The following is a 26,434-nucleotide window of genomic DNA, read 5'->3' as shown; positions in this document are numbered from 1 at the left end:
GTAAAATTCAACAAAAGTAATGACTGTATTTCCAATGTTATCCCAAATAAGAAATCAAAACCACCAGGGGGCGCAGAAGAGACCATCACATATAAAAACCTTCATAAGCAGCTCCATAGACTGACTATAAAGAAAGCTGAGCACCGAAGAATTGATGTTTTCAAACTGTTGTGTTGGAAAAGACTATTGATAGTCCCTTGGACTGCAAGGAGAGCCAACGAGCCCATCCTAAGGGAAATCAGTCCTGAAAATTCATTGGAAGGACTGATGATGAAGCTCCAACTCCAATACTTTGGCCATCTGATGCAAGGAACTGACTCATTTGAAAAGACCTGATGCTGAGAAAGATTGAAGGCGGGAAGAGAAGGGGACAAGAGAGGATGAGATGGTTGGATGGCATCACTGACTCAACGGACATGAGTCTGAGTAAGCTCCGGGAGTTGGTGATGGACAGGGAAGCCTGGTGTGCTGCAGTCCATAGGGTCACAGAGTCGGACACAACCAAGCAACTGAACTGAACTGAATCAGCTTCAAAATACACACCTAATTTTATACTGACCTTTTCTATAGACTAACAGTCTAATATTTATGTTCTGCACAGAACAGTTTGACAATGAAACAAAACAAAGAAAACTCCCTATTAATATTGAAAGAGAATCAAAAAAGTATATTATGAAATATGGACATTTGTACTGTGTCTTTTTCTTACAAGTGAAAAACTTTCAACCACTTTTAAAATATTTAGATTTTAGGGGGTATATCACGATTTTCTAAAGCAAGATGAAATATGCGCTTTTGGTATTTCTAGATTAAATTATTACACACTTTAAAATGGTGGTGGTGGTGGTTTAGTTGCTAAGTCGTGTCCGACTCTTGTGACCCCATGAACTGTAGCCTGCCAGGCTCCTCTGTCCATGGAATTCTCCAAGAAAGAGTACTGGACTAGGTTGCCATTTCCTCCTCTAGGGGATCTTCCCAACCCAGGAATCAAACCTGGGTTTCCTGCATTGCAGGCAGATTCTTTACCGACTGAGCTATGAGTGAAGCCAACTTAAAAATATTAATTATCAAATATACAAAAACAAGACATCAGCACCAACAAAAGGATTATCAAGTTGTAAATAAAATGTTAAAAAGAAATTTTAAGCCAACTTTGGGAAATAAATGATATTCCCAAAACACATCATCATATAGTTCTACAGGTTTTGACAAATGTATACGTCTATGGAAGTGGCGCTGCAATCAAGACAAAAAGCACATGTCTGTCATTCCAAATGTTTCCTTGGGTCCCTTTCAATCAATCACAAACAAACCCCACTTACCTCCCCATCACAACTCTAGGCAACCACTGATTTGCTTTCTGCAACTAAATTCTGTCTAGAATTTCATGTAAATGGAATCATACGTACGTACTCTTCTTTCTCTCATTAAGTTTTTGACGTCTTCTTTTTCTCATCAAGTTTCTGACGTTAATCGGGTTGGTTCACATGTCAGTAGTTTCTTCTTTTTTTACAGCAGAGTAGTATATATATTCCATCGTATGAATACTTCCCAATCAGTTTAAGCATTCATCTTTTAATAGACATTCCTATTATTTCCTATCTGAAACTATTAGGAATAAAGCTTCTAAGAATATTATACTTAACATTTGTGTAAACAAATGTTTTCTTGAATTGCTGGATCATAGGGTCTGATTTTCAGAAACTGTTAAGAAGTTTTCCAAAGTGGGTGTGCCGTTTGACACTCCCACCAGCACTACCTGAGAATTCCAAGGGCTCTCTCTATCTCCTTGCCAGATCATGGTATTACGAGCCTTTTTAAGTTGAGCCATTCTGGTGGATGGCAGAAGTATGTGATTGTAGTTTTAACCTGCATTTCTCTGAGGATTAATGATCTTGAGGATCTTTTCCACGTGATTATTGGCAACTCATATATCTTCATTTGTTACATGACTTCAAGTCCTTTATCTCTTTAACTGTGAAAGGGAAAATGTTAGTTGCTCAGTCATGTCTGACTCTGCAACCCCATGAGCCTGCCAGGCCTCCATCCATGAAATTCTCCAGGCAAGAATACTGGAGTGGGTAGCCATTCCCTTTTCCAGGGGATCTTCCCAACCCAGGGACTGAACCTGGGTCTCCTGCACTGCAGGCGGATTCTTCACTGTCTGGTTGTCTTTTAAAAGTTATGTGATTCTCTTTTTAGACTGACTGGTGCAAGTCCTTTGTCAGGTGGAGGTATTTCAAGTATCTTACTTTTTACAAAGACAGCTTTATATGCTGCTTATAAACTGCCTTTAAAGAGCAAAAACTTTCAATTTTGATGAGACCCTTTTTTTTCTTTAATGATTCATGTTTCGCAGATCAACTAAAAATCTCTGCCTTTAATAAGAAGATTTTGGCTGATGTTTTCTTCTAGAAGTTCCACAGTTGTAGCTTTTACGGTTTAAACTTATGACCAAATGTTTTCTGTATGTAAGTTAAGGGGAAACTTTCATTTCAACTATTTGTTTAAAAGGCTCCCCTTACAATGGTATCTTTGATGTTTTTGTCAAAAACCAATTAACTATACAAATCAACAAATTGTACCTTAAATTCACAAAATGTTACATATAAAATATCCAATTAAAAATGTTTTAAAAAATCAAGTGAATAAAAACATACAGGGGTTTATACCCTCTAGATGTGCTTATCTATCTTATGTGAATACCACAGCTTTATGTTTCATAGTAAGTCTCTAAATCAGGGGACACTGTCCTCACACTTTCTTGTCTCTTTCCAAAACTGTGCTGGCTCTTCTAAGACCTGTGATTTTTCTATATAGAATTAATAATTATTTGGTAGTTTTTATTTAAAAAATGGCAACCCACTCCAGTGTTCTTGCCTGGAGAATCCCAGGGATGGGGGAGCCTGGTGGGCTGCCATCTATGGGGTCGCACAGAGTCGGACACGACTGAAGCGGTTTAGCACCAGCATTAAAACCCTGCTGAAAATTTGACTGAGATTGTCTTAACTCTACAGATCAATCTGAGTCAAAACAATACCTTGAGAGTATCAAAGTCTTCCAATCTAGGAATATGGTACCTTCCTCCATTTATTTAGGTCTTTTTAAGTTTCCTCTCAGTGATGTTTCATAGTTCAATCTACAGATCTTAACATCTAGTTGGTTAATTTACACTTGAATATCCCAATGTTTTTATTTTACTATAAATAATATTCTTATTAATTTCATTCTTTTCAATTGCTCACTGCTATTATATAGAAATTCCACTGGTTTTTGAATATCATCCTTGTAGCCTACAATCTTGCTAAACTCACTTATTTCTGGTAACAGGATTTACTACAAACACAACCATGTCATCTAAGAATAAAGACAATTTTACTCCTGCCTTTTCAATCTGAATACATTTTATTTCGGGCTTCCCTTGCGGCTCTGCTGGTAAAGAATCTGCCTGCAATGCATGAGACCGAGGCTTGATCCTTGGATTGGGAAGATCCCCTGGAGAAGGGAAAGGCTACCCACTACAACATTCTGGCCTGGAGAATTCTATGGACTGTATAGCCCACAGGGTCATAAAGAGTCCAACATGACTGAGCGATTTTCACTTTCATATTTTATTTCTTCTTCTGGACTTAATGTACTGGCTAGAACTTCTAGTACGAGTTTGACTACAATTAGAATGAAAAACTGCTTTTCCCCCCCAATCTTACATGGAAAGCATTCAGTCCTTTATCATTAAATAAGTATGACACTAGCTGTAGGTTTTTTTTTGTAGGTGCCCTTTATCAGGTTGAGAAAATTCCTTTCTGTTCTTAATTTACCAAAAGTATTTATCATTAATGGGTACTGAACTCTTCAAACAAATACTCTGCTAAACCTATTGAAATTTTTTCCTCTTTTATTATGTCAATATAGTGAATCACATTGATTTTCTTTTTTTAAGTTAAAATCATACTCCTGGGATAAACTCCACTTGATCATGCTTTACTGTCCTTTTTACACATTATTTATGTGATTTAAAAATATTTAAGGATTTTTGCACCTATGTTCACGGTGAATATAGGTCTATAGTTTTCTATAGCATTTTTGGTATTCAGTTCAGTTCAGTCATTCAGTGGTGTCCGACTCTTCGCAACCCCATGAACCACAGCACGCCAGGCCTCCCTGTCCATCACCAACTCCTGCAGTCTACCCAAACTCATGTCCAATGAGTCGTTGATGCCATCTAAACAACTCAACTTCTGTTGTCCCCTTCTCCTCCTGCCTTCAATCTTTCCCAACACCAGGGTCTTTCCAAATGAGTCAGCTCTTCGCATCAGGTGGCCAAAGTATTGGAGTTTCAGCTTCAAAATCAGTCCTTCCAATGAACACCCAGGACTGATTTCCTTTAGGATAGACTGGTTGGATCTCCTTGCAGTCCAAGGGACTCTCAAGAGTCTTCTCCAACACCACAGTTCAAAGGCTCATCAATTCTTTGGCACTCAACTTTCTTTATAGTCCAACTCTCACATCATGACTACTGGAAAAACCATAGCCTTGACTAGACAAACCTTTGTTGACAAAGTAGTACCTCTGCTTTTTAATATGCTGTCAAGGTTGGTCATAACTTTCCTTCCAAGGAGTACATCTTTTAATTTCATGGCTGCAGTCACCATCTGCAGTGATTCTGGAGCCCAGAAAAATAAAAGTCGGTTACCGTTTCCCCTGTTTTCCCATCTATTTGCCATGAAGTGATGGGACTGGATGCCATGGTCTTAGTTTTCTGAATGTTGAACTTTAAGCCAACTTTTTTACTCTCCGCTTTCACTTTCATCAAGAGGCTCTTCAGTTCTTCTTCACTTCCTGCCATAAGGGTGGTGTCATCTGCATATCTAAGGTTATTGATATTTTTCCCGGCAATCTTGATTTCATTAATAGATATAATGCTATTAAGATTTTCTATTCCCTTTTGTGTCAGTTTTAGGAACAGGTATACCTTGAAGATATCACAGATTTGGTTCTAGACTATTGCAAAAAGAGCAAGTCACATGATTTTTTTTTTCCAAAGCATATATAAAAGTTATGAATATGTTTACACTATTCTGTACTCTATTAAGTATGCAATAGCATTATGTAAAAAAACCTACAGATACTTTACCGCTAAAAAGTGCTATTATCTGAGCCTTTGGCAAGTCATAACAGAAATATCAAAGATCACTGATCACAATCACCATAACAAATATAACAATGAAAAAATATGCAATATTGCAAGCATGATAAAGTGAAATACAATGAAAAGAGGTCTGCCTGTATTCATTTTTCAAGGAATTTGTCTGTTTCATCCAAGGTGTAGAACTTACTGGAATAAGACTGTTTATAAAATTGCCTTGTTATTCTTTTAACATGTACAGGGACTGTAAGTGACTTCAGCTTTTTCATTACTAATACTGGAAACGGTTTCCTTCCTTTCTTCTAGAATGCTCCTTCAAAATGCGAACGCTATGTAACACTAACTTCTACTTTACATAAAAGACAGTCAAAAATGATCCACGACATCAAAATTCACAAGGCAATGAATACTGGCCAAAGATGTCACAAAAGAAGCTACACACTTAATCCAAAAAAACATTCTTAGAATTTTCAGAGCTCACTGAGTTTCAGAAGAAAATCTGTCATAGAAAAGCCATGTAATGCAAAAAGCTGGAAGAAACCTTGGAAATGAAAAACTCTGATGAGAAATAAAGACCCAGAGAGTTAAGTAAAACTGCTTAACCTGAAAAGCTTGATGGTAAAAGCTGGATAAAGGGATTTCTTAAAATACTTTACAATTTCTTTTCCTTGTTAGTTCCACCAGAAGAGTTAACATGGAATATTGGGCTAAGAGATACTAAATATTTCCGTTTCTCAACTCAACCTGTACTCTTGGGCCAAGTGTGGAGAAAAGGGAATAATGACAGTATTTCCACATTGCAGGTAGATAAAAACCAAAAAATTGTATTGCTATTGTTTTTTCTCCTTTTGGTTTATTTACACTGTGATCCAAATCAAAATATGCAATAAGTTAATGAAAAAGCATACATTTAATAGGTCAGATAACACATCTTCAAGTTTTCTAAGTTAGTAATAACTTGGCTTATAAGTCATACTCTCAGGAGGGAGGTTCAAGAGGGAGAGGACATACATATACCCATGGCTGTTTCATGTTGATGTATGGCAGAAACCAACACAACACTATAGGGTAATTATCCTCCAATTAAAAATAATTAATTTTTAAGTCATATTCTTTTTTCCTTTTAACCTAAGTATACTGTGTATGTCACTAACATACCTTATTCAAAAGATGTGGCTTTCAATGATTTCCATTGTTTTGTAAATCAAATCCAACCCTAATTCATTACACTACATTCTTCAAGCTTTCCTTTTATCTATTTCTATGATATGTTGTGCTTGAATATGCTAGTTGCCCTTTTCTTTAGCACTGTATCACTCCCCACAACCAACTCTCCCCAAAATATGGTATTTTCACAAAATCAAGCATATTCAAGAGTCTTCTTTTACTTTCAGGACCAATAAGTCAAAAGACTTATTTGTGGCTGCTCCAGAGCTCAATCTGGTTTATCACCAAGAATGTAATACTGCACACTGCAACCACAGTCTCTGCTTTTCTTTTTTCCTTATTGACTTGCTTTTTATCTTAACACTAAGAAATTCCAGCATACAATTTATGTAATGGCTTTTACTTTCTTCTTGATGATGTCTTCCACAGACAGTTGTGGCTTCTTGCTCTAATTTGAACCACCTGCTTTTCAGGCCCCCTGGCAGAGCTGTTATCCTGGGATTTTCACTGGTGTCTTAGAGATTCAGTTTCTTGGATCTTGTTCCTTTCTTTTTTCTCTAACTTCTATTTCACTTTTCTGGGTGCATATTCAAGAACTCATGAAAGGTAAATTTTGCAAGTCCTTAAATTCCTGGAAATGTCTTTAATTTGATCTCTCACCTGAGTAATCATTTGGTTGATATCAAATTCTGGATTTAGGAACTCAGAACTTTGAATCAACTGCCCTATTGTTTTCTAATACCCATTGCTGCTGCTAAGAATTTCAATGTCAGCAGACTCTCATTCTTTTGAGGCCAAACATTTCCCTGTCGAGCAGCTTCTAGGGTTTTCTTTTCTGCTTTTGGACTTCTAAAATTACCAAAGAGGTTGACACCAAATATAGACTTCTTTTCATCTAAACTTCCCAAGTATCAGAATGCTTTTCCAATCGAAGATACGATTTTCCAGATGAAGAAAATTTCCTCCTACTAATGCACTGGTTATTTTTGCTTCTGTTTTATCTACTACATCTTTCGAGATGTCTTTTAGGCAGATGCTATTACATTCTGTATTGTTCCCCAAGTTCCTTGCATATTTTTCCATATCTTTTGCTCTAATATTCTGAGAAAGATCCAAGAATTTTTGCTAAATACCTAGGTAGGTTTTCTCACCAGCTGATGAAACTGTCTTCTACATACCAGCTACAAAACGATTCAAATTTGTGGTAGACTCTCAAATTACTACTTGCCATGGACTTTTCACTGCTAAAACTAAAAACGTGCAAGTGCTACCACAATGCCAAAATCTGACAGTACAGATAAAGAAAACAGAGTTAGCACTTCATTTTTCTTAAGACTAATCACATAAAAATCTGAAATATTTATAGCAGACCATCCAGGGGTTTTTCTTTTTTTTTTTAAGGTACTCTAACTACAAAACAAGGTAGCAAATTCAAGCCTAGGTTATACTTTATTACTCAGCAATAAAGCTTTACTGAAAGAAGAGAGAATGTAAGCAATTCTCAGCGGACTAAGTGAAATACAGTAGAGTTCAGGATCACTAAGCAACTGATAATCAAGGCTGGTGGAGTCTTTAAGAAGCATGAATTATGGAATACCTTTATGAAGATTTTAATTTAAAGTAACATGTGTAGCAAAGTTAGTGACAAAATTTTTGTTGATATTAAAAGTTTCCTCCAAAAATTTTTGAGATGATGAATGATTTGGGAGTAAACCAGGTATTTCTCTTTAGAATACACAACACTGAAAAATGTATAGTGAGTTAACTAGTCCATATAAGAAAGGAAACATAAAGGAATGCAGAAGTGAAAAAGGAAATCAAATTCACTTTAACTTTTTCTGTGAGAAAGTTTTGTTTTCAAAACAAACATCCACGTCTAAGTAAAGAATATGAACATGTAAACCTCCCTAAGACAATCCGACTGTGAGCAGAAATATTCAAATCAGAAACAAAACCACTTAAACATGAGACTGTTGACTTAAAATAAGAGCAGTGTCCTAGCGGCTAAAGGTGTCTTCCAGGGTTCTACAGATAGTTCATTATGCAAAGGGAAATGTCCTTCAGAGCCTGCAAAGCTCCTCTTGGGTCACCTTCTAACAAAAGAAAATTGAGAAATCTCTTCAGATAAAAGACTTTGTGTCTTTCATCTGCATTCAATCTACAAAACGGGCCCTACATTTACCAATTTTATTAAAATTATTCAGTTATACTGGTTTTATCAACAGTAAAAAGATTAGTTGAATCTGACTTTCCACTCACTTCCACCTGTGCTCCAATCTACCCCTCTGCTAAACTATCTAATCTAGTATCTTGTACTCAGCCATTTTTCCAAGTTATCATGCCAAGTTACAACCACAGTCTTTGAGCAAATCACCTCAACAGAGTATACATTTCCTTCTCCAGACAGGTTAGCCAACAGAAAGAACAAAGTCACAATGGCCAAGAATAATTTAATTCAACAAAAACCAAATACTGAATTAAGAGACATAAAGAGACACACAAAATCAGAATACCTAAATATATCTTAGACAAGTCCAATTTTCCATAAAATCATTCTTGTAGATAAACAACATTAATCTGATAAGAGTTACTATAAGAGAGGCTATACAGTATTGATTAAAGATATAACTCTGGAACATGACTGCTTGATATAAATCACAGCTTTGTTATTTTACCTGCTGCTGCGTGATCTTAGGTCAATTACTGATGTCTCTGTTTTTTCATCTATACAATGGGAAAAGTAACAACACCTCTTTCATGAGGCTACTGCAAAGGTCAGAAAGTAAATCTACGTGATATGCTTAGGTCAGTGCCTGGTATGAGTTAAATGCCATGCAGGTATTTGTCATTATTTATGAAAACAAATGGAGTGACTGGTAACTACTGGGTTTTTCTAAAGATACAGCCTTTAAAATCGTCCAACTAGCTGTCTATACAATCCAGCACTGAGCTCGCACTAGCTTATTCAGTCAACAGATACTTATTCAGCATCTGCTCCATGCCAGGCATCACACTTCCACTTCTACTGTCAACACCTCAATTCGTTCAGTGGTGAAAATGAGCTTAACCACCTCTTATTATTATTATTAAAGCCAGCTGTGTTGCATGCCATACTTATCTATACTTAAATAGTAATTTCTCCTTGATGTTACTCAGTTATTTTCCACTTTTTTTCACTTATTAAAAAAATACATATAAAGGAAACTTTAGACAAATATAAAGATCGAGAGACTCATAATGAATCCCACATACCCATCACCGGTTTCAATCATTAACACATTCAAAATCTTATTTATAATCCACTTCAAGTATTTTAGAGCAAATCCCAGACACAGTAGTACCATATCCATGTCTGTTCAGTAATTACCATCTATCTCTAAAATACTATTCTAACTAAAACAGTAATTATTACTAATTAATTCCTTGATAGTAAATAATCAGTGTTCAAATTTCCCCAAATACCACAAATGATTTTACAGGTTTTTTTTACTCCATCGGATTTAGCAATTGGGCATTGTGTCAATAAAATGAAGGTGACCTTAATAGTAACAGTTTCAATAAAAGTAGGAGATGAAAGCCAGATTTGAGCAGGCAAAGAAATTAACAGAAATATGGAAATGGAGATCACTGTATATGCTCTTGCAAAGCTCAAATATGACAGAGAAGGGAGAAAAACTGGGAGATACATGCAGGATCAGGATCAAAGGGGAGCTGACTATGTAAACTGATGAAAAATGAAGACGTTGCAGACATAGGTAAAATGGAAAGAAAACTAATAAAAGTAAGGTCCAAGAGGTGAGGGGATGAGACCAAAAGCACAAGTGCAGAGGCTGACCTTGAATAAGGGAGATAACCCAAACTTTGACATTGAAAGAGCAAAGAGCTATTAAGCCTGACTAAGACAATGGGAAAGTTTCTGTGTGTGGCAGGCAGCGGGGTCATGGAGTAAGGAGGTAATGAGGTTAACACTTTGAAATGGCCTCAAGTTTTCTTAAGCATTTCTTAAAGCATTAAGTCACTGATTAAAAGTAGAGTGCTAGAAAGAATAATTCATGGGGTTAGATAAAATGTCAAAGATCTGGATGGAATTTAGAGACTGAAAGAGGCAAATGACCAGACAAATGTAAGAATTAATCAGCATTCAAATCTTATGCAGATTTCAAAAAACAGTTTCAAACATTACCCTTTCCATGAAGCTTTTCTTAATTTTCTTAACCAATGGTAATTTCCCCTCTTGGAGCCTTTGCTTTTATTGCTCATAATGGTTTATTTCCACTAGGGAAAAAAATGCATTTCTCTTTCGCCCAGTAGCTAGACTGTAAGCACTGTGGGTACTTATCTGTGTGTCACACACAAGATTATAAACAGTACTTTACAGTATATAATTTAGAATCTTATTACCTTTTACAAAACAGTACAATTTAATACTAAAAGAGCAAAAGAGACAGTAACTACTGATGATGTGAGAGCACACAGACCTGAGCTAGGTCTTAAAAGGGAAAAAAAGGCCCAAAGCTCAACAGGGAAGAATGTAAAGTCAAGTGTCTCAAGGATTGGTGTTAACACTATACATGGTAAGAGCTGTTTATAAATAACACTAAGCTCTCTCATTAACAAAGTTTTGCAAATGAGCAAAAAAGACTTACTACAATGTGTGGGTGGGGGAAAAGTTGTGGTTTTAATGTGGATAAATTCATATTCATCCAAATCATGTTTAAAATATTATATTCTGGTGAACCAACTTGGAAGGAAGAAGACTACACTTTTACTGGATGACAGAAGAATTCAGACAGACTCATCTAGCTGAACAATCACTGACAAGTACAGACCTTTAGTGACAAGGTTCAAGCCTCCTCAAAGCACAGATGAAGTCAGAAGGAAGAAGACTTAGTTCTGGGGATAAAACTAAAAGAAACAGCTTTAACAGTGTATGAAATCTATTTCAAATACTTACTATTTTTAAAAAAACTTGGCTTTCAACATCTTGGATACACTGAAGGGAACCATCTTGCGTTTCGCCCTGGTACATTTTTCTCTGCAATCAGGTAAATGACCCTCAGTCCCAGATTTACAGGGAGAGCAGAAGGTTAGAACCTGGGATGTCCTGTCCCCTTAAGACCTCTGCTCCCTGATCAAGAAACAAAAACTAACCTCCCTCATACCTTTCAGAGTCGTACTCCCCACAGCCCACCTCAACTCTATTTGCAGCCTGAATCCTAGTTAATTACAGGCTTCTATAACCCATTCTTAGCCCACTAGCGACAGGAGGAAGGACTACACCACAGGCTCAAGCTGAACAGTAAGTGGCAAGGTACAACTCTGAGCAGGTTTCTAAAGAAACTATATAACTGACATAACTACGGCACAGACAAGAATTATAGATCGAGGTAACACTTGGAGCACTAGTGTGTTACGTTACTCTACTTTGACCACATTTCACAGGTCAGACAAAAACAGCCATAGACAATATGTGAACAAATGGGCATGGCAGTGTTCCAATAAAACTTTATCAACAAAACTGTTGGTAAGTAATAGTTTACCAACCTCAATACAACATTTTACCTTCATGTTTAAAACAGAAATATACAGCTATGTATGATCAAAGTTATATAAGAAATTCATAAGAGAAAGCTTGGGAGCAAACAGTAAAATAAAATGTACACAGCAGTAGAGATGGCCAAATTATGGGTAACTGGTCAGAGTATCACCACAAAAATTTTTTTTTAATTGTAGAAGTTACAAAATAGAAAATAAAATGGATTACAATGTATTAATAAACAAGTAATTTAAGCTTATGGTAACTGCTATTAAAAAAAAAACAAAACAAAAAAACAAAAAAACAGGGTACTATCCTTGTTAGAGAGACTCTCAAGAGAGTAGAGAAAGAGAAAACATCTCCAAAGAGGGGACATGTATGCTGAGACCTGAAACACAATGAAGTCAGTCAAGAAAAGAGCTGACGTAAGAGCATTTAACCAGAAAGCAGAAGAAAGCAAAGGTGTTGATCATAATGAAAAGTGTCCCAGTCTCTGCAACCCCATGGACTGACAACTGTTCTGAGAAGAGAAAGGAGACTGAAGAAATGATGGAACAATGGAAAAACAGTTTTAATAAGACAAACCTCATCGCAAAGTGAGTTGTCTCCAAACAAGGCACAACCAGCTTCATCACACAGGGATGGCAGAAAAGGCAAGGAAGGTTCAGAAGAGTTTGGGAATTCTGGAACCTCAGGATTTTATCTAAACTTACCAAGGGTCACCATTCCAATTCCCATGATCTCCCTTCTTCCCTAATCATTGTACTTCCACACAAGAGACCTTATGATTTTTATTTAAGCTCCCTGGTCCTCTGATACTTGAATCAAGAATTTGTAAGACTGCCATGTTCTTCATATTCTCTAGTACAGTCAGAAATAACCAGCCCACTCACACTTCTTATACTCCTCATTCTCCCCAGAAAGGTCTTATGGAATAGCTGCTTAGTCTACCAGAGTTGTGCCTCCAATAAGCATTGATTTTACATAGCCACAGGCTAAATAAAGTAATTGTTTACTTGAAGCTTTGTTAATCTGAAAAACTTCTGTTGGGTTAAGCCACTGAAATTTGAGGGTCAATTTGTAATTACAACACAGTGCAGACACTAATAGTAAAGAGATCCATTAAAAAATATCTTTCACTATTCTGGTAACTCAGAAAGACTCTAAGTCAAACTCACTAACCATTTAAAACGGCTAAGAACTACCTTTGCCATACAAATACACAGAGGTGTATGATTTATATACATAAATATATACAAAGATGTGAAAATAAAAGAAATTCTTGATAAGAATATTTCACTTACAGTGTGAGCACATTTCCAAAGGATAACTTGCCTCATTTCCCTGGAGAAAAGAAATAATAATAGTTAGTCACAAAATTGGCACAAATGTCTTTAGAAGATTGAACTTGAGTATTTTGAGTCATGAAACATTGAGCAACAGCCATAAACGAATGTGGTTAGACTACAAATATTTTTTTTACTTTAAAAAATTATACAATATGATAGAAAGAGCTCTTGCATCAAACAGGCCTGAGCTGCAGCTCTGTCACTTAAGACATACAAACATTTGATTAAAATTTATTTTATATTTTTAACACCCTAAACATACTGTATATCAAACTTTAACACACTGCAGACTGTCAATGCTCTAACTTGTCTTGCTGGACGAACTCATTTTTGGGTAGAGTTCAGAATAAAGCTTCTCCTGCCATCTCTCTTTAATGGCAGAGTTTACTGAGACTTTAAAGCTGCTAAGAAAAATCTGTTACCTTTTATACCTGCATTGAAACTGAATTTTCTATATGCTATGCAACTAAAATAAGAAATAATAGGAAGGTAAGTCCAGTGTAAGACAGCCAGCCACTTGAACTCCAGTTTGTTTGTTTTTTTTCAGGAGAAGTCTTATCTCATGGATAAACTCTAAGTTAATACAATTTACCTGGATCCCTAACTTAAATTTTTATTTAAGAAAAAAGTGCTGAAGAAAAACTACAGACCTGATCCAAGGCCTACATTTAACAATTCTTGATGACTTGGTACACAGAGGTCAAGTAAGTTGGTGAAAATCAGACCATTTGATTAATAATAGAACCAGGTATGTGTGTGTGCAAGTGCTAAGTTGCTTCAGTCGTGTCCAACTTTTTGTGATCCTGAAGACTGTAGCCCTCCTGGGTCTTCTTGTCCATGGGATTCCCCAGGCAAGAACAATGGAGTGGGTTGCCATTTGCTACTCCAGGGGATCTTCCTGACCCAGGTATCAAACCCACATCGCTTAAGCCCCCTGCACTGGCAGGCAGGTTCTTTTTCACTAGCGCCACCTGGAGTAGCTCTAAAACAGTAAAAATTCCAAGTATAACAGGCTAACATAAAGTAAAAATGATGAAGAAATTTTTTGAAAAAGTCAACAGAACTTAAAAGTAATACAAATTGAATTTTTAAAGTTCATCAATAAAACTGAGTATACCTTGCATCCTATATCCCAGCTATCTAATTGTGACCGTGTCTAGCAGGAAGTGTACAACAGGATTAACACTTAAATACTTGAATATACCAAAGTATTCCAAGAAGTTACTGAATACAGTCTGAAATGAGAAATATCATTTTAATCTGGCAAACTAGCTTTTAAACTCTTAAAAGTATTCTGAGTAAACATAAGGTCTAAAAGTATCCTGAGTAAACGTAAGGTCTAAAAGTATTCTGGGTAAACGTAAGGTCTAAGAAAAGTTTATCAGTAAATTAGCATCTGTAATTCTTATCTTGCCAACAATCTTTTCCTTGAAAATTATAGCAGCTAATTTAACTGGTTAGTCTAATTTTAGGTCAATTTAAACATCAAATATATATTAAAACAGAGACAGAAGTAGCAAACATTGATAAAAAATGACATTATTAATGAGCAGAGATAAAGAGTTCTACTTATTTTGCATCTTATTTAATTAACCTTAAGATTCTTACCACGATTCTTACTTATCGCTTACTGTTTCACATATTTAAAAATTCCACTCTACCTTACAATTAAGTATGTTTCTTATGAGGTTCTCAAAAAAGTATAGTGATCCTTATACTGTCACTGTGAGGTGTTTTTTAAATGATGTAACTTTTAAAAATGTTGTTTAAATGTTAAAATGTAATTGTTTCATAGGTGAAGGCAAAAGGGTTATGTAGTAGTTTCAGGGAGGACTTAGAAACCAGGTCCTTGTTTCTCCAGCCCACTGACTTTCACAGTGTATCGATTCTTTATAAATGGTACCATCCAACCTCTCTGCCTGTATCACTTCCTTCTAAGCAATCACAAGACCCAAGGATCAATCTGGCTGGGTTTCTCAGGGCTTTTCCATCAACAATGAACGCTTCATCTCTCTCCTAAACTTATTTCAACCTTAACCCATCTAATTTTATACCCAGAAAGGTATCTTCCAAATATTTAATATTAAGGTAAAGTGTCTTTCCAAGATACCCCAAAGTTAAGAAAAATATACATTTCCCTCATTTTTAAATGTCTTTCAAATGTAACTTTCACTTTTGTGTTTGTATTTAACACAAACATAACAATGTACTGTAGAGTATATAATGTGTAGAAGACAGACATGTAACCAAGAAAAATGTAAAAAATTAATATATTTGTCAAGATCTTATACTACAAGGGAAACATTACATTATTTGAAGGTAGAGCATGATGCTGAAGATGCATATTGTAAACCCTAGAGCAGTACCTTATAATAAAAAAAAAATGGAATCATAAAAACAATCCAAAGAAATGTAGAAAAATATGAAGCAAGGATCAAAAACCAAATGAGAAAAAAACAGTAACTAGCAATTTAGATTTAAATCCAAGTATTCTGAGAATTATATTATGTTTGATATAAATGGCCTAATAATTCCAATTAAAAGAATACACAACTATATGCTATCTACAAGAAGCCTACTTTACAGATAGGTTGAAAGAAAGAGATATACTGTAAAAGCAATAATCAAAAGAAAGATACAGTGGTTAGCAATAATGGACAATGTAGAGTTCAGAACAAGGAATATTACCAGTGATAAAGAAAATTATTTCATAATCTTAAAAGAGTCAATTCATTTAGAAAGATGTAACAATCTTAAATATACTGTGATATGTAATGAGAAATATCCTTGGTCCTCATTCATTTCTAGCATAAGAACTCCTTAGAATGTTTTAAGTGAGGAGAGCTATTGAGATTTCTTTTGCTATATAAATGATATGACTATGGGAAAGGACCAAGGACAGGGGCTGGTGGCCAGGGGACTTCCCTGGTGGTGCAGTGGATAAGAATCTGCCTGCCAATGCAGGGGACATGGGTTTGATCCCTGGTCTGGGAAGATTCCATATGCCACAGGGCAACTAAGTCCATGCACCACTCTGAAAGAAGAGAAACCACCCCCGATGGGAAGCTGGCACACCACAGCAGAGAGTAGCCTCTGCTTACCGTAACTAGAGAAAACTCGCACAAAGCAGTGAAGACCCAGCACAGCCAAAATAAAAACCACTCACCAATGGCTGATGATTTAATCTGGGCTGGAGACTGAACCCAACCACCATTGGTGAGTGGTTTAACAATCATGCCAAATAATGCTTCTATATAAGGCATCTATATAATAAAGCCTCCAGAAAAAAAAAATAACAAAAATAGGGGCTGGAGACCCCCTTCTGGGTTTGGGAGCACCTGGAACAGCATGGAAGCTCCACACGCCTTCCCATGTACCTCTTCCACCTGGCTGTTCCTGAGTTACACCCTTTTATAATTAGCCCGTGGTCTAGTAAGTAAAATGTTTGAGTTCTGAGATGCACTAGCAAACTAATCAAACTCAAGGCGGGGGTTGTTGGAACCTCCAATCTATAACTGGTTGGTCAGAACCTCAAGGAACAACCTGGACTTGGAATTCCCATCTAAGGTGGGGGTGGGGTGGGGATGGAGGCAATCTTATAGGTCTGAGTTCTTAACCTGTGGAATCTCATGATATCTCTAGATCCACAGTGTCAGAATTGAGTTGAATTGTAGGACACCTGGTATCCAAGAATTTTGTGGTTGTGTAGGGAAACTCATTGTAACGGAGTCCCAGAACCCTTTCATATATAGTTATCCCACAGTAATGACAGGGGATTGGTTCCAGGACCCTCAGAGATACCCTAATCCTTGGATTCACTTCGATCATGGAGTACTACAATGTTTGCTGGGAAAAAAAAAAACAAATTCCCTGTATTAGTAGACTCGCACAGTTCAAACACATGTTTAAGAGCCAACTGTATGCTTAATAACAGCTTCAAAATTAAATGTGTCAAACACAGAGAACTGAAAAGAAATAGACAATCATATTTGGAGATTTTAACATCTCTCTCACTGTAACTGACAGAACATAAGCAGACCAAAGGCTGAAGTAAACAGAATTGTGGAAGATCAGAATAACAGTATCACCCAAGATGTCCTAAAACAACAAAATACTCTGTTCTAGTGCACATGAACATTCATGAAGATAGACATTATTCTGAGCCTCAAAAAAAACAGTCTTAATAAAAGACTGAAATCATACAGAATATATTTTCACATTACAATGGAATTAAATTAAGGTATCTGGAAACATTCAAATATCTGAATATAAACAACACAATTCTAAATAACCCAAAAGTCACCGAAGAAATGATGAGAGAAACCAAAATATTTTGAACAGAGTGAAAACTGAACCGATCAGAATTTAAAGACTACAGGTTAAGCAGTCTTTTGAGGAAAGTACTACCCGAAGAGAAGTCTAAAATGCAAAATCTCTTCCTACCTTTAAGAGCCAGAAAAAGAATAAATTAAACCCAAGGCAAGGGGAGAAAGAGAAAACTAAAAACAGAAATTAATGAACTAGGAAGTAGACAAACAGAGACAAAAATCAGTAAAATCAAAACTTCATTTTTTGGAAAAGGTCAATAAATAACACTCGAAGCAAATCACTACAGATGCTACAGACATTAAAAGAAAAATAAGTGTATATTTTTAAAAAGCATGAAAATAAAATGTCTAACTCAGCTGAAATGGACAACTTTCTTGAAAAACTGAATCTACCAAAACTGACTCAAGAGGAAAAAAACAGGTAAGTTGATCTATTGCTATTAAATTGAATTTGAGGGGGGGGGGGGGAATGAGTTTAACAGAAAAACTAAAGACCTGATGCCTTCACTGGTCAATTCTACCATACATTCAAAGTCCAAAAACATACAAATTCATTTAGAAAGCAGAAGAAATAGTTCCTAACTCATTTTATGGGGCCAGCATTGCCTTGAGAGCAAAATCAGACAACTACATCACAAAAAAGAAAACTATTCCCCAGTATTTCATGTCCATGGATACAAAAACCCTTAACAATATTTAACTGTGGTGCTGGAGAAGACTCTTGAGAGTCCCATGGACTGCAAATAGATCAAATCAGTCAATCCTCAAGGAAATCAGTCCTGAATATTCATTGGAAGGACTGATGCTGAAGCTGAAACTCCAATACTTTGGCCACGTAATGTGAAGAACTGACTCATTGGAAAAAACCCTGATGCTAGAAAGATTGACGGCAAAAGGAGAAAGGGGCAGCAGAGGACGAGATGGTTGGATGGCATCACCAAGTCAATGGACATGAGTTTGAGCAAGCTCCGGGAGTTGGTGAAGAGCAGGGAAGCCCAGCGTGCTGCAGCCCATGGAGTCGCAAAGAGTAGGACACGACTGAGCAACTTTCACTCTCAACTCACTTTCAGATTTTAAAGTCCATGAAGACAACAATTATTATGTTTCTATATCCCTTGCCAGGTTTAACATTATCCTAACTTTACTAGAGGAAGAAGAGTTTTATAGGTACATATAAAAATTTACATTGCTTAAGCAATTTGGTTTAAGTGGACTTTCAAGCATCAGTGTGTTGAACAGTGAGCCTGTCCCTTCAAGGAAAGCAACTGATACCTGAAACATGAAAAAGAGAAAACCACAATAAAGAAAGAAAACATAAAGAACTACCAAATAGCAACTGTAGAACTGGAAAACAATAACTGATCGAGTAATGCAGTGAGTAAACTCAACAGAATAGAGCAGACAGGGGCACGAGTCAGTAACTGGTACACAGAGGAAAAGAAATTATCCTGTCTGGACAACAGAAAGAAAACAAATTGAAAAAAAATAGTCCACAGAGCCTCGGGGAATTATAAACTGAGGGATTATAAAAAAGGTTTAACACCTGTCATACTTCTGAGAATGGAGTATGTTTTAAAAGTTATTAAAATGGTCTGACTTTATCCTAGAAAAAAACTGGTTTGTGAGAAGTTGACAAATTTGTTTTTCAACAGATATAGACACTTGGACTGATTTTAACTTTCCCCTCAAGTCTATGCTACTCAGAATTTAAAAAAAAAAAATTATGATTACAATTTTAGTATACATAAAAATCAGTAAGAATACTAGAATATTTTCTAAAGAAATTTTCTGGCGAAGAAATGCAAATATATTTGGATCTCCTTTATCTCATTTTGTTTAGAGTTACTTTGATCTTAAAGTGTCAAGATGTGAGAGAACAAAAATAAATTTTATAAACGCATACTATAAAGTTTAGAATATTTTCAAAGGGCATGCTGTCAGAATATTTAGACATTCATCTTTATCTAGTAGACTTTAAGTCGTGACAACATTGTCTTATTTGGTTACAGGCTCTCCTTGTGAACTATAAATATTTCAGCATTAAGAGTATATGCTTGTTGATCTGAAGTACATATAAATGCTTAAAAGACAGCCAGTATGAAAAGTGTGCATCAAGGAAAGTAGAACTCTAAAGATTTTTTAATAACCGAACTTAAGAATCTGATTCTCCCAATATTCAATTAAGTTCAGTTCAGTCACTCAGTAGCACCCGACTCTTTGCAACCCCATGAATCGCAGCATGCCAGGCCTCCTTGTCCATCACCTGCTCTCGGAGTTCACCCAAATCCATGTCCATCGAGTCGGTGATGCCATCCAGCCATCTCATTCTCTGTCATCCCCTTCTCCTCCTACCCCTAAATCCCTCCCAGCATCAGAGTCTTTTCCAGTGAGTCAACTCTTCGCATGAGGTGGCCAAAGTATTGGGAGTTTCAGCTTTAGCATCAGTCCTTCCAATGAACACCCAGGGCTGATCTCCTTTAGAATGGACTGGTTGGATCTCCTTGCAGTCCAAGGGACTCTCAAGAGTCTTCTCCAACACCACAGTTCAAAAGCATCAATTCTTCGGCGCTCAGCGTTCTTCACAGTCCAACTCTCACATCCATACATGACCACTGGAAAAACCACAGCCTTGACTAGACAGACCTTAGTCGGCAAAGTAATGTCTCTGCTTTTCAATATGCTATCTAGGTTTGTCATGACTGTCCTTCCAAGGCGTAAGTATCTTTTAATTTCATGGCTGCAGTCACCATCTGCAGTGGTTTTGGAGCCCCCCAAAATAAAGTCTGACACTGTTTCCACTGTTTCCCCATCTATTTCCCATGAAGTGATGGGACCAGATGCCACGATCTTAGTTTTCTGAATGTTGAGCTTTAGGCCAACTTTTTCACTCTCCTCTTTCACTTTCATCAAGAGGCTCTTTCGTTCCTCTTCACTTTCTGCCATAAGGGTGGTGTCATCTGCATATCTGAAGTTATTGATATTTCTCCTGGCAATCTTGATTCCAGCTTGTGTTTCTTCCAGTCCAGCATTTCTCATGATGTATTCTGCATATAAGTTAAATAAGCAGGGGGACAATATACAGCCTCGACGTACTCCTTTTCCTATTTGGAACCAGTCTGTTGTTCCATGTCCAGATCTAACTGTTGCTTCCTGGCCTGCATATCGGTTTCTCAAGAGGCAGGTCAGGTGGTCTGGTATTCCCATCTCTTGAAGAATTTTCCACAGTTTCTTGTGATCCACGTAGTCAAAGGCTTTGGCATAGTCAATAAAGCAGAAATAGATATTTTTCTGGAACTCTCTTGCTTTTTCCATGATCCAGCGGATGTTGGCAATTTGATCTCTGGTTCTTCTGCCTTTTCTAAAACCAGCTTGAACATCTGCAAGTTCACAGTTCACGTATTGCTGAAGCCTGGCTTGGAGAATTTTGAGCATTACTTTACTAGCGTGTGAGATGAGTGCAATTGTGCAGTAGTTTGAGCATTCTTTGGCATCGCCTTTCTTTGGGATTGGAATGAAAACTGACCTTTTCCAGTCCTGCGGCCACTGCGGAGTTTTCCAAATTTGCTGGCATATTGAGTGCAGCACTTTCACAGCATCATCTTCTAGGATTTGAAATAGCTCCACTGGAATTCCACCACCTCCACTAGCTTTGTTTGTAGTGATGCTTTCTAAGGCCCACTTGACTTCACATTCCAGGATGTCTGGCTCTAGGTGAGTGATCACACCATCGTGATCATCTTGGTCGTGGAGATCTTTTTTGTACAGTTCTTCTGTGTATTCTTGCCACCTCTTCTTAATATCTTCTGCTTCTGTTAGGTCCATACCATTTCTGTCCTTTATCGAGCCCATCTTTGCATGAAATGTTCCCTTTTATTGAAAAGGATAAAGTAGGTCTTCATAAATGTTCCTTATCCAACTGAGTTAGTTTCTCCAAAGTATATTTTCCTGAAATTTCGCCTTTTTTTTTTTTCAAATTATGAATGAGTGGGACTTCCCTAGTGGTCCAGTGGTGAAAAGACCACCTTGCAAATGCAGGTGACATGGGTTTGATCCCTGGTTGGGGAGCTAAGATCTCATGCGCCACAGGGCAACTGAGCCCACACACCGCGACTACTGAGCCCACGTGACACAACCGGTGAGTCCGGGGCCAGCAACAGAAGGTTCTGCATGTCACAACAAAGATCCCAAGAGTCTCGAGGTTAAGACCCGAGGCAGCCAAATAAATTAATTAAATACTTTAAAAAAAAATTATGAATGGGTCTCAAATTTTATCAAATTATTTTCTTCAACTGATATGATCATGTGATTTTTATTCTTCAGAATGTTAATGTGGTAGATCATATTAAAATAAATTTTCTTTTTCTTTTCAAAGGGAGTGAAGAGAATGTAAAAGCTGGCTGAAAACTCAACATTCAAAAAAAATGAAGATCCTGGCATCCAGTCCCATCACTTCATGGCAAATAGATGGTAAAACAATGGAAATAGTGACAAACTTTATTTTCTTGGGCTTCAAAATCTCTGTGGATGGTGACTGCAGCCATGAAATTAAAAACGTTTGCTCATTGGAAGAAAAGCAATGACACACCTAGACAGTATATTAAAAAGCAGAGACATGATTTTGACTACAAATGTCTGTATAGTAAAAGCTAAGGTTTTTCCAGGAGTCATGAACAGATGTGAGAGCTGGACAATGAAAAAGGCTGAGTCCTGAAGAACTGATGCCTTCGAACTGTGGTACTGGAGAAGACTCTTGAGAGTCCCCTGGACAGCAAGGAGATCAAACCAGTCACTCTTAAAGGAAATCAACCCTGAATTTTCATTAGAAGGACTGATGCTGAAGCTGAAGCTCCAATACTTTGGCCACCTGATGCGAAGAGGTGACTCACTGGAAAAAACCCTGATGCTGGAAAGATTGATGGCAAAAGGAGAAAGAGGCAGCAGAGGACCAGATGGTTGGATGGCATCACCAAGTCAATGGACATGAGTCTGAGCAAGCTCCGGGAGATGGTGAAGGACAGGGAAGCCTGGCGTGCTGCAGTCCACAGGGTCGCAAAGAGTCAGACACAACTGGGCAACTGAACAACAGCAACTTCAAATGAATAAATCTCTGGATGCTTATTTAGAATGGGATAAATAAAATAGACATTTACCTTATTAAACAAGATTTGATATTACTATACTACCTAACTGGAGGACCTCCCTATAGATGGTAAAGAATCTCCCTGCAATGCAAGAGACTCTGGTTTGATCCCTGGGTCAGGAAGATCCTCTGGAGAAGAAAGTGGCAACCCACTCCAGGATTCTTGCCTGGAGAATCCATGGACAGAGAAGCCTGGTTGGCTACAGTCCACAGGGTCACAAAGAGTCAGACACGACTGAGTGACTGACACTATTTAATGTTAGTTGATTTTCAAATAGTGAAACAGCCTTGCTGCATCCATGCAAAGAGCCATACACAGTTATGACATTTAAAAAAAATTTCTTTTATCTAATGTTTAACTCTATTTGCTTATATCTGTTAAGGGGTTTTGCATCTACACTGATATGGGAATACTAACCTATAGTTTTGTTCTTTGTACCTTTTAAAAATTCTTTTTTCGGTATCAAGGCAATAGGACTATTTAAACTATTTCATACTGGGTGAGGTGTGGTGGTTTGCATTTTTCAAGAAACTGGTCCATTACATCAAAGTTGTCAAATTTAAGTGTGCAGAGCTGTTTGTAGTATTTATTATCTTGTTCACATATTTAGGGTCTATGATAATACTATTAAGTTTTATTCCTGATACTGATACTTTGCTGCTTCTTTAATTTCTCTCAGTGTGGCTGGAAGTTTGTTAGTTTAGTGATCTTTTTGAAGAACGAGCTCTTTCTTTCACTGATTTCCTTTACTGTCCTTCTGTTTTCAGTTACCCTGATTTCTGTTTTTATTTCCTTCCTTTGGGTAGATTTTTCTCTTTCTTCAGTTCTTGAGGGAGCCTTTTCTCTTCCTCTCCTAGGAATCCAATGACACAAATGTTAAATCTGTTTTATAGTCCCACAGTTTCCTGAGGCTCTGTGGATTATTTTTATCATTCTGTTTTCCTTCTGTTGTTCAGACTAGGTAACTTCTTTTCCTCCGTCTGCCCGTTTATTGACTCCTCTGTTCTCTTCTGTTGAGTTTATCCACTGCGTTACTCCATCAATTATTGTTTTTCAGTTCTAAAACTGCCATTTGCTTCTTCTTGGTTAGATTTAACAAAATTAATACTTTTTACTGCTTTACCAACGATACTGAGAGAAATTGGCGTTTTTTTTACCTGCAACTGCATGGCAGTGAATATATTGACTACTGATAGAGTACAGTGTCATTGTTTTCATTCATGCTAAGGTATCAGCAGTTTTACCAGCCACTGCTTTTGCACCATCAATGCAAATATAAACAGAGTGAATAAAACAAATATTATTTCTGTGTTATAATGAAAACAGCTTTTGCTCGTGGACCCCCTGAAAGGGTCTTGGGGATTTCCCAGTTATCATGAACCACTCTGAAAACTAATGATCCAAAGATCTTATTTAAATTTTGCCAACTGAGAAAAGCAACATTTGAAGAGAAATTCACCACTGAAAAAGAAAATCTACCACAGCAACAAAACCAATAGACTATGCATCTGTTCTACTTTTTCTAATATTCTATTATGGTTCCATAATAATAGTCTATATTATTCTACAATATATACACAGCCTGGCATGCTGTGATTCATGGGGTTGCAAAGAGTAGGACACGACTGAGTGAGTGAACTGAACTGATTCTACAATACATAAATGTGTCCCAATAGCATTCTTTATGGAAAAAAAAACCAACTTGGATCATGTATTGTGGTTAATAGCCATGCTGCTCTTAATTAAGAGTACTTTAAACTGGAACTATCCTTCAGTCTGTTCATGTATTTCGTAACTTTGATATTTATAAATGATATTTGCCAGTTATTCTGTAGACCCTCCTTCTAAGAGTTTACCTAATGCTTCCTCATGATTTGATTTGGGTAAAATACCAAAGAGGTGGTAACATATTCTTGCCAGATAGTGGGGAAAAGATAATGTTAGTTTTTCTCATTACTGGTAACTCTGATTACTGGTAACTGAGGGGCTTTCCTGACAGCTCAGCTGATAGAGAAATGCCTGCAATGCAAGAAACCCCGGTTTGATTCCTGGGTCAGGAAGATCCTCAAGAGAAGGGATAGGCTAACTACTCCAGTATTCTGGCCTGGAGAATTCCACGGACTATACAGTCCATGGAGTAGCAAAGAGTCGGACAAGACTAAGCGACTTTCACTTTGATTGATCACTTTGACTGATAGATTTCTCTTTCATAAAGTTACATTTTTCCCTTTGTACTTAATAAGCATCTTGTGGGAAGATATTTTTTGGTCTATGTAGATATTCAAGTTATTCCTCAAACTTTCATCCACTCATTTTAACATCAACTGATGATTCTTATCTGAGTCAATTATATCATGATGGCTGCTGCGTTAGCCAGCCTGCAAGATGATTTCCACCTCTTGATATTCCCCTTGCCTTGTGTGACTTGTATAATCCCCTTGCCTGACGTGACTTGCCTTTAACCAACCGAGTATGATAATATTAAAAGGATACCACTTTTGTGATTAGGTTACAAAAGACTGTGACTTCCACCTTGCCAACAAGTCTCTATAACCTCATCTTGCACGCTTTAATGAAGCTCACATAGCAAGGTGACCTCTAATCAACAGCCCACAAAGAACTAAATGTTGCCAACAACACTGTGGAAGTCAGATTCTTCCCCAATCAAGCATTCAGATGAGACCACAACCCACAGACTAACACCTTCATGTCAGTCTTTCAAGTTTCCATGAAGTAGAAAACATGGCTAAACCCAGAGAAACTGCAAAATAATCCATGTTATTTTAGGCTACTACACTGTTGGGTAATTTGTTCTGAAGCAATAGGTAACTGACACAATTGCCACATGGTATTTTTTAAATTTCATCAATCCTTCAACATTTCTTATTTGGTTTCCTCCTGTAGGAAAGACTTCTTTTTCCTCCATATCCACATGTACTTATATATTTCAGCATGGACTTACTGGGTTTATTTCAATGGGTATAATCTTTTGTTATCATATCTAACTCGACGTTTAAATTGTCCCACATGTGACCAGTGGGAACCTTCCCCTTTAGGCTAGTTCCTGTATTCTTTTAATATATTCCCATCATTTTATGAGCCTTCCTTACCTTTGGGCACACGACGCTGCAAGTATACACTGCACTTTGCCTGCCCCAGTCCTGAAATCGGCTATTTGTCCAAGGAGCCCAAGATCCTTTTAGTGGAGAATGGTTAATGGTAACACTTCATGAAGAAAAGTTCTTAATTTTAAAGCAGCCTAGCTTATTCATCTCATTTTACACTATGACTAATTCATAACACACTCGATTACTTTTTCACTGAGCTGTCTGAATCTAAGTATAACTTTGCTATATGAATTTGTAACTGTTTATATTGCTTTATTAACATTCTGAAGTTTATTGTTTCATGTAAAGAGCCTCCTATTTATACCCTTTAACAGAGCCATGAGTGAGGAGAGGGAAAAATGCCCATCCATGTGCAATATGAGAGGCGTGATCAAAGTATAAACACTGCTGGTTCTCAAGTCCCCTAAACACACAATTTGAAACTGCAGGAGGGCTATGGACATTAAGGTAGATATATCCACCAAGTACAGAACCTGCACTCAGAGGAAAGATCATAACTATTAGAGATATGATCTTGGATATTATCAGCATACAGATAGTAGCCTTCACCACTCAAAGGGGAGTTCATTAAAAAAAGAAAACAAAATAAAAAATAGCAAAATATTAACACTTAAAAAATTAGATGAGAAATTCACTAAG

At 37.0% G+C, this 26,434-nt stretch overlaps 1 protein-coding gene across 1 annotated transcript in view; it reads right to left on the bottom strand.

Annotated features, from left to right (window-relative positions):
• Positions 1 to 26,434, bottom strand: part of PPP3R1 (protein phosphatase 3 regulatory subunit B, alpha) — a 63,973-nt gene that overhangs the window by 11,754 nt on the left and 25,785 nt on the right. The window contains exon 2 of the mRNA XM_069582997.1: positions 13,154 to 13,193. Within this exon, the coding sequence (XP_069439098.1) occupies positions 13,154 to 13,193 (40 nt within the window). The remainder of the gene's footprint in view (positions 1 to 13,153; positions 13,194 to 26,434) is intronic.

Source organism: Ovis canadensis, chromosome 3 (genome assembly GCF_042477335.2).
Source record: "Ovis canadensis isolate MfBH-ARS-UI-01 breed Bighorn chromosome 3, ARS-UI_OviCan_v2, whole genome shotgun sequence".
NCBI lineage: Eukaryota > Metazoa > Chordata > Mammalia > Artiodactyla > Bovidae > Ovis > Ovis canadensis.
The sequence above is the reverse complement of the archived record's forward strand: the minus strand, read 5'-3'. Positions and strand labels throughout refer to the sequence as shown.